We start from the raw sequence: 9,824 nt of genomic DNA, 5'->3' as shown, positions 1-9,824 counted from the left end.
ATCCTTCAAGTGAGCCTCTTTCATCAACTTGGCATGAAATGCAAGGGAGGTGAGTGTGTGGAAGAGAGACGGGACAGAATGGTCACACATAGCCCGCAGAATGTAGTGTGCAGGTATGAGCTTGGCGAGGGGCTAATTGCGGATGGGTCCAGGCCAATGAAATGCATGCAGGTGCTGTCTGCTTCGGCGTATTGCTTGCCCAGACCCGTTGTTCATTGCTAGTCGTCACGATGCCCTTCACTCCGTGTTGTCAAAGCATATAGAAAAAAATCAACTCAAGAGCCGAGGCGGGGGATGCCCCGGAAGGCGTGACAGTAGTCATGTGGTTTGTCTTTTTTTAAATAGGCACACACACTCGACATAGCCCGGCCGAGTTGGGCACAAGACCAGCCAGCGTTCACTCTTCTCGTCTTCCCCACTGGCTGTGAACGTGCTCTCTCTGACTTTGAATACGGGGAATGCGCAGCAACCAATGTCAAGACATCAAGATCGGTGAAAAATAATAAAGATCACGTAGAAGAGAGCTGCAGCCATGCAAGACCCGAAAAGTGAAGTCACGGTAAGGATTAAATATTAGCTTGCTTTGATGAGACTGTTATGTGTAGAACTCTTTAGGTTTTAAAAATGCAAAAAAGTAAGTGTTTGATTCTAGATCTGCTCACTACTTTACGATGAACATGTGTTTGTTGAGATTATTAGTGTGCTTAACTATAGCAACTGGTGGTGTGAAGTTGTAGCTATTATTTAGTTAGATTGTCATTTGTGGCCAGCATAACTGAACAAATCTTGTTTCGTGCTGGGTATAGTGTGAGGTTGAAAATAAATGCATTAAGTAAATTTAAACCAGAGGGAGATTACATGAAAAATCAACGAAGCCATGGAAAGTCGCAAAGCCAAGTGCCGACACAATGTTGTTATGTATTCTGACTCAGCCTTACAACTTGTATTATAAAGCGTGTGCACTGAGCACACACATGACTGAATTAACTGTGGTACATTTTTTTACCTGCAATAAAGCACTCCGGTTTATTAACCAGTCACAAGGAGTAAAATCAGTTGCATTGCGCTTCGCCGACCATAACTATTTTCAAAGCATTTCATACGTATTCAAAAATAATAAAGCGTATTAACAGTTAGTGATTGAGAAGGCATCGAAGAGTTAGGTTTAATTTAATTTGTAATTTTTTTTAATGGATTTTATTTCGTTAACTTTGGACCACACCTGTTCGCGAATAATATGCACGTTTTTATTCCCGTTTTTAATCATAGGGTACCTGTTTGCGAGGTTTCTATGATGAGTAGGCCATGCGGCGAGTTGGAGTTTAATTATTTACATGGAAGTACAGTACTGTGCAAACTTTGTAATGTATAATGCCCTTCACGGCACGTTGTGTCACATTACACGCAGTACGCAAAGATCTACCAAGAGCTGCTCAAGTCCGTCAAACACGGAACAGATTTCTGTAAGGAGGTGACCGCCGTGTTCCAGATCAGGTGACAACTTGCAGACATTTATACGGCACGCAGGCGTGTATCGGTCAATCTGTATGCACATTAAAAGACTGCCCGTTGCGTACGTAGTCTTTTAAAGTGTACACGTCCAGCACTTTTACTGGACATGTATTGATGAAACAACATACCGCACTAAATATAACCAGTTCTGGACAAACGATAATTATTCCTACGTAACAAATAATACCACCTATATGTTTAAATGCTGTAAGTAATATCGGTGTAAGTGATTTTAAAAGCACTTGAAGTAAATCACGCATAGCAATTACAATTGTACACGTATAGCTTGTTCTAAATTGCTATCACAATTTAACATAACTAGCAAATGGCTGAACAAAAAAAGTTAATGCTATTTGCAATGACAATTATAAACAATAACAAGTCACGGCTATACTCACAATTGCATTTCACTTAAGGTTTCTTTCGCGATGTACAGCTGTTCGGTTGTTCAGGAAACTCTGACATGTTTTAAATTATGTGCGGTACACAGCTGTGAATGTAATATTATCTTGCCAATGTTTTTTTGTTTGGCTCGATTGCTCTGGAGACTGGGATATTTGTTGATCGATGTTCGGTCACCAGGCTGATGGCACGAGTCGTGATTTCTGACTTAACAGAGTGGGCCACGTGAAGGCTGCCATCGTCCACTCCCTGGATTTTTTAAATTCATGGCTTGCCACAGTATTCCTCCCAAAAAAAACTAACTATGCACTGTACCGGCCTTTGACGTGTGTCACAACTTGTAACCTCTGGCAAACATCCACTTGTCAACATGAAGCTGGAAAGTGACTCCATGGCACTTCCAAATTACCCGCCGCTGTACAGTTTGCCCCTGGACATGTTATCTCCCCCCACACCAAATGCAGGATTTAAAATGGCCAATAAAACAGCAAACACACGGATGGAAATGAATGGAATAGGCAGTAGAAACTCACCCGACATTATATTGCGGCGAGTGGATATCCTTGACATCCCTGACTTTGACAAATGGTAAATCACAACGAGTTTCAGATTGGAGGGGTAACAGTTGAACAGAGAAACGATCTAGAGAGCAAACATTTTGGAAATTTATAGTCTAGGAATTTAAAGGCAGGTTAGACATGACAGCAATTCCTACAACTCTGCCAAAGGAACGAGTTCGCTTGGAGTGGAGGGAGTGGGGGTGCTTCAGAGAGTGAATAGAGGTCAAAGGGTGTGTGCCAATTCTCAATGAGACACAGAATGTTACTGGTGCCCTCCTGTATGAGATGATGGATGAGAAGTGGCTTTGAATTGATTGAGTGAATATTTAGGAATTTAGGAGGGTGGTATAAACAGAAGATAGCTGTTGTATCAATGGAGAAGGCCTCGTGCATCATGGTGATGAGGTTGTTTTGCCACACAACGATTCTGTGTAGGCGTAATATGGCATCCATTGATATGGATAGAGAGCTTGGGATAGTGGGTTGGGAGCTCGGAATAGTGAGCAGGGAGCCTCTCAATAGTGGGTAGAAAGCTCGAGATAGTGGGTAGGAAGATCGGGATAGTGGGTAGGGGGATCTGGATAGTGGGTAGAGAGCTTGGGATGGTGGAAATATTTGAGGGGGATGAAAATGCAGAAAATGTGGGTGGGTGATGGTATTTGTAGTGTCCGTTAGAGTGGGAGTTTTGGTGTTGACATTGCAATGTGTGTGAGGTGGGTCGACGGCGATAATTTGCGATGTTTGGATTGGGTAAATGATGGAAAGCTGCAGGGCATGAGGTCTAAATTTTGGTAAGCTCTGGCTCGTGTAGGCAACATAAGGAAAGAGTGATATGGGATCATATTCCCTTGCCACGTATGTTATAATTACGTGTCTACTTAACAACGTAGCAACAGCATAAATATAGTCAAATAAATATCTCTGAAGTTAATATTATACGTGTAATAATCTACAATTCATGTGGATGAATGTTTGCTTCATTAACAAGTGCTTTTGTCTTCGTTGACATCATGCAACTCTGGCAATGTATAGTTTGTATAGTAATCATTAAAATATTCAACTTTATTTCCATAACTATGGGTAACGTCACAGCAACACATTCCAAACATTGATGCTCTGCCCAGGTCAAGCCATCGCATGCAGCATTGGGAACAACATGTTTTCCGTTGTTATGGTTGTGAAAGTGCCTTTCCAAGTTATCTTGAAAAGACTGGCTATGATATGTATTGCCTGCACCCCATGAACAAACCCTCCCTATTCTCTATTGGATTTTTTTCGCCACTGCAAATGCAGGATATGTTGCACCATAGGCCCAAAAAAACTACGTATTTATACTCTTGTGTTGAAGATCCTGAGCGAGTGGTGGAAATTCCACACGTCTATTATTGGTACAGATCTCTCCATAGGATGATCACTGTTGACTTTCCACAAAGTGGTACTTATCTTATCAAAGGCACAGAGCGATGTTGATTTGCATCCAATCCCAAACTGTAAACTGAAGTCATGACTTTCCAGTTGTCAATGAAGTGTTGTTCTGTAACGCCACAAACTCATATATTAAAACATGAATTGAATAATTTCACAGGCTTTTTCACAATCCATCGATAGATGAAGGCCTTCACTGGCTGTGCCGGTCATTGGTGTTGTTTAACCATACTTAAACCATGCTGGTCAATGTGGGTTGGTATAGTGAGAGGGCCCAGGAAGGATTCAGTTATCACTTGCCACCAGGGGCGGTTTCTTCATTAGGGCGATTGGGCGACGCACCACCAATGTCATTCAACCACAGAGTCACGCTAGCCGTCACTGTCAGCCTCTGGATATAGTCCAATCAGCGTCATGTCACGTTCTGTGGAGTACCGCCTCTTTTTGGGCGATTTCACTCCGGCTGAGAATCGCCCCGAGTGGCCCCATAGACTTACATTCAAAGATGTTTTTTTTCGAACGGGAGCGCTGCAATGCATTCTCTATGGCTTCCGGGAGGGCATGCACTAACGTGCTTACGTCATCATACGTGCTAACGTCATCATACGTAAGCACGTTTCATCCAACAATATAATTTATCGCCACCTAGTGGAATCTTTAATAAAATAAACTTGAGTGGTTTGTTTTAATAGTGAGTATATAAACAAACAAGATGTATTGTAAGAGTCACTTTATTTTTCATTAATATTAAAGAAGTGAAGTTGCCTTTACATGCTTAAGCTGTTAATTTATTCATTGCATGGGTGGACCTTATCAATCATCCAGACATTTGCCCCCCCTGAGAGATTTTGCAGGAGCCGCCACTGCTTGCCACTGATGTTATCCGTGATCATTAATTACCCTCATAACCAACAAGGCATGGAAGGGTCTTCGTCCAGGAGTGGATTATCATTTTTTAAAAATATGAATTTACTATTAATGAAATCAGTTTAGTACAGGCTACTGGAGCATCTCATTGCTACATTACACTGCTCAAGGACATACAAATGCACAGAAATTGTCCCTGCTAGGACTTTAAAATAAATCATGTACGATGCAAATTCACAGTTCGATAACAAATACAATTGAAGTGTTTCTTCTGCTAGCAGGTGCTAAGTATGGCCAGTACTATGTGGCATTTTATGGAGGCTACTCTCTATCAGCACTTTGCATTCACTCCATTCCTGGTTGGCACCTCTAAGGGGGAGCTGTCCGAATGTGTCTTTTCTGGTTGCAGTAGCTCACTCGCTATATTTCATCCTGCCTCAGCAGTCCGCCTGCTGTATTTTTTTACCTGAAGATGATTGCTTGTGTTGCGATCGAAACTTCGTGATTTGTATTATTTAAATATTTTCTATCTACGTCACTTTACCGAAAGACCCAAAGAGTAGAGAATGATATTAAGGGTGACATGGGGAAGGTCAAAGGGTTTAGGGTTAATCGTAGCCAATTTTTTTTTATATAACTACACTGCTCCCACTGCCCACTTATCTTCCTGCGTTTATCCACTTGATAAACCACTTCGTTGAGCTGTCATTTGTTGCCAGATGGCTTTTGAAAAAAGAGCTATATAGGTCAGTGGGCCTTACCTGGTAAAAACATATTGTTAGTTTTTTTACAGTCGGTAGACGTAAGGTGCAGGATGGAGGGAGCAGTAAAGATGTAACAGTGGCATGGCTCTCACGGCCTTGCATTGTCTCCCCTACCCCAGGTCACCCTAAGAGTCAATGTCAGTTTGATACAATTACTCGCCCCCCCCCCCCCAACATTCAGTGTCTCCTAACTCAGACGCGCATGGGGCATTGCACTTATGGCGTTTAGCCAGTGATGGAAGTTCCACATTCCGATGGAAGGATCACTCTTTCCACAGACTATATATAATGCAGTGTAGTACCACATTAAATACTCCACTTTCTCCTCATCTGGCAAGCGAGCCCACTACTCATATCATGAGTTGAGTAAGAGGCCAGAGAATGTTAAACTGGGATAAAATCGCAATTGTGCACATGCTTCCAAACATCTGGTTAGTTTTTTATGGAACTGGCAATTTCTTGGCCAAACCCGGATGTTTTGTAGGCTCATCTCGAATCTGCATACATGATCTAATCCATGTGTTCATTTTGCAATCTCCCGATGTCATTCCAAGCATGCACCTCTCCACAGCTGTCTTTGCACTTTTCAGCTTTTGTTCAATGTATTCGCCAGTCTCCATAGCATATCGTACAATGTATATTAGTTTATTTGCAGCCAAAGTGTTAGGATGGCTTGAGATGATCATTCATTGCTTGGTTACAGAGCTATGACAGTAGCAGGGCATTCTTCACAGTGCCACTGATGGTCCTCTCTTGACATGTTATAGGCTTCTGGTGAAATGGCACAAACTACACCGTGTCATTACACAGACTCTTTTCGAGCTTACCACCACAGTGTTGTATGGGAGTATTGAGGAAATATTACACTACATAGCTTTTTTTTTATATGCGACCAGTGGCTTATCACGTGGAATTCATAGCAGCCAAATACTCTAAACGCACGTTTATAAATGTGGAGGGAAAAATCGGGGGATCCAGTGAAAAATCCACCCAATCAGAAGGAGAACATACAAACTCCAAATAAACAGGCATTAGGGTCGGGATAGAACCCACGGCCTCCTGTATACCATGTAAGTTTGTAAACATCCCGGCACCCCACTCCTCTCCCCAAACTGTTGGACCTTCGTAAACAATATTGGTACAGCCTCAAACTCTGTTGCATGTGCTAGATATTGAGGATGTATACTGAGTTGACCTTTTTGATGTGTCAATTACAGAATATGCACCGTACTTGTGTTTTACACTGCACTGGTTTGTAACACAATAACAAAGAGAGATGCATGTTTTTGTGTCGCAAAGAATTGAGCTGATATCACCAATTCAAACTACAAAGGTTGATATCGTGTGGTCAGCTGAAATGCATGGAATCATGTCTGTCATGCTTAGACATTTTTGCTACAATATTTAACATGCACCAGAACTGGATCAACCGTGTACGGAGAGTTGTGAGGATAGGAAGTGGAGGAAATGACGTTTGTTCCTCACCCTCCATGCAGTACACACACACACATTCTAGTGTTGGCCACACAATGTCAGGAAATTGTATCATGTTATCAGCATGAAATGAACACCAGACACATTTCCTGGACAAGATCAGATACATTTTGAATGTTGCATCTCACGCTCCATAATTTCATGCAGTCCTTTAGTGGATATTGCAACACCCATGAAATATAACTCCATGTCACATGTACTACATTCAGCTATTTGTGTGCATTAACTGGAGGTGTAATAAATCGAAACTTATAGATGGGTCATAGTGACATTGGCTTCACATGTTTTTTAGGTGATGGCAATGTATCATTCTAGTAGTATTTGAAGATTTCTAACTTTATATTCGGTAATTATTTATATAAAAAACATAAGTAAAAATAGAATGGCGAATTAACCTCTCGTATTTTAACTCACACCAATCTTATTATTTGATGGCTCTTTTGTGAGACTTACAATAAGATATCGTTATTTAGAATTCATTAGCATGACTTGAGTCACGTTGGGCGAGACCTTGTATTTATTGCATATAGCGAATAGATCTTACTTTGGATCAACTGTGGTCGCATTCAATCTCATGTTTCTTTAATGAGCCACAACAGTGATGAATAAATACATAAATATATATATATATAAACCAAAGAGCACCATCTCCCAAAACAACATATGTATGACTTGCCTCTGCCCATCAATCTACATATACTTCTGGTATTTCACAGGAAACATAACAATGTGCCTGTAGAATAAAATGCTCAATCATTGCATATTACTTGTGTAGAGACAGTGCATGTGTGAAGACAGTGCATGTGTGGAGACAGTGCGGGTGCAGGAACAGTACGTGGCCCAGTGGTCACGCGGGGTAATCATGGCAGGGGAAACATCTGGGAAATTCGGGAATGGGCTAGACGGTTCGATAAATTGGGTGTGGCCGGGGGTGGAGAGAGGGTCACGCCGGGAATAAAAGGAGGCAAGAGGCAAGGTTCGAGGCTGCCATGGGATTGGGGTCGACTGTCTTCGTGCCGTCGCTGTATTCGCGTCGCTCTTCGTGTCGTCGCTGTCTTTGCATCGTTGCTACTTGCGTGCCATCCCTGGCCCAAGTGATATGTGCGTGGAATTCCCTAAATAATAAATAAAGAAACCTCTACAGTACAAGTTGTCTGAGAGTCACTACACTTGCGTGGACATAAGATCAGAAACAGTGACACAATGAAAACATTTCACAAAATAAGCATCAAGAGGTGCATACTTGGAATAACAATGAGAGACAAAGAGGATATCATGAATCAGAGAAAACATATGTATATTAGAGCCCATCATGTATGTTAAACCTTTTTCACACCGTACATAGCCAGCCGCGCTAATCAGAAGCTTGAGGGGAGATGGCCAATGAACAAGACTAGTGACAGAATGGCAGCCAAGGGACAGAAGAGGATGACCGCCGCAAAGATGGAGTGATACGTTCTTGTTGCACGACTCATATGGATTGTGGCATTTCAGGACAATGAGGATGGCGACAGCATGGGCAGGCCTTTATCCAACAGTGGATAGAGTATGGCTGATGTTGTTGATGATAACCACAATAGTTAAAGGCACAGCCAAAGTTTTGTGTTGCTCAATCGCACACAGTGGCGCTGGGAACTAACTGGTTCATCTATTACACTCCGTGATTAACATGCTACATTCCATTAATTCCACTCGGAGACATTTTGTATTCTACCCCTGGTAAGCTTACAGCCAATTTTATTTTTAATGTTGCTATAGATGCCTCTCCAACTTGGCCAAAGTAGTCGAATATTGAAAATGAGCTTAATCTGTAATGCTGCCCATAAATACGAATATGTGCTGCTATAATGACAGTATTAAAACATTCTAAATATGAATTAAATATTCTTCGATTGTCCAAACATTTATTAACTTTTATATGTACCATATATTTAAAAAAATCCACGAGCATGTATGAATTTTGTTACAACACTGACATTTTGTGCAGCAGCTGTTGAGCAGAGTATGTGTTGTATTGATAGTTAACATTATTATCATCATTAATCATCAGCCATGGTACAGTGCCACAACGATCCATGGTGGAGAGATGTTAACTATCTCGCCTGGTATACAGGAGGTCGTGGGTTCAATCCCGACCCTGACGACTTTATATTTGGCGTTAACATAGTCTCTCTCCCCGTGGTCGTGTGGATTTTTCTCCAGGTCCTCGGGGTTTCCCCCACACATTTAGAAACATAAGTTTAGAGTATATGGTTGTTATAACTTTCCACATGCTAAGCCATTTCGATGACCTATCATTTGTGCTTCTGAAAAAATAACTACATACGTCAGTGGGCCTTACTTGGTAAAAAATATATAGTAAGAAAAATACAGTAGTTTATTTAATTCCCCCCAATTAGTGTGCTTGGCTATGTATGGTACAAATGAAGTTCAACATACATACAACATATACACGTAAGCTAAACTCATAACTCCATCTCCATGGAAGTCATCATTTCAGGCAATTCCCCTTGTTCATGCAACTGTTTGGCCTCTAAATTGTCCATTATTTTGTTATGAATGGTCTTCATGGACAATTTATGTTTAAATGATAGAAGGTTCATTTGATTTATCAATAATGCTCGCATTCAGCGACGCAGGACATGTGATATTTAGAATGTTAAAATAATTACTATCTCATCAGGGATTACATGGAGGTGCTCATTCGTTTCTCTGTTCGGTAATTTTCCTGTAGTGGAAGCAGCTTGTGAATACAAAGCGTTGGAGACAAGGGCTGCTTCTGTTGACGTGCCAGCACCTG

The 9,824-nt window shown here is 41.4% G+C and overlaps 1 protein-coding gene across 1 annotated transcript in view; it reads left to right on the top strand.

Moving 5' to 3' along the window:
- The first annotated feature begins 323 nt into the window (after window positions 1-323).
- NOSTRIN (nitric oxide synthase trafficking) overlaps window positions 324-9,824 on the top strand; it is a 34,664-nt gene continuing 25,163 nt past the window's right edge. The window contains exons 1-2 of the mRNA XM_078609212.1: window positions 324-559; window positions 1,409-1,494. Coding sequence (XP_078465338.1) covers window positions 533-559; window positions 1,409-1,494 — 113 coding nt within the window. The 5' untranslated portion in view covers window positions 324-532. The remainder of the gene's footprint in view (window positions 560-1,408; window positions 1,495-9,824) is intronic.

Source organism: Lampetra planeri, chromosome 2 (genome assembly GCF_965212315.1).
Source record: "Lampetra planeri chromosome 2, kcLamPlan1.2.h2, whole genome shotgun sequence".
Taxonomy (NCBI): domain Eukaryota; kingdom Metazoa; phylum Chordata; class Hyperoartia; order Petromyzontiformes; family Petromyzontidae; genus Lampetra; species Lampetra planeri.
This window is presented reverse-complemented; position numbering and strand designations above follow the sequence as displayed.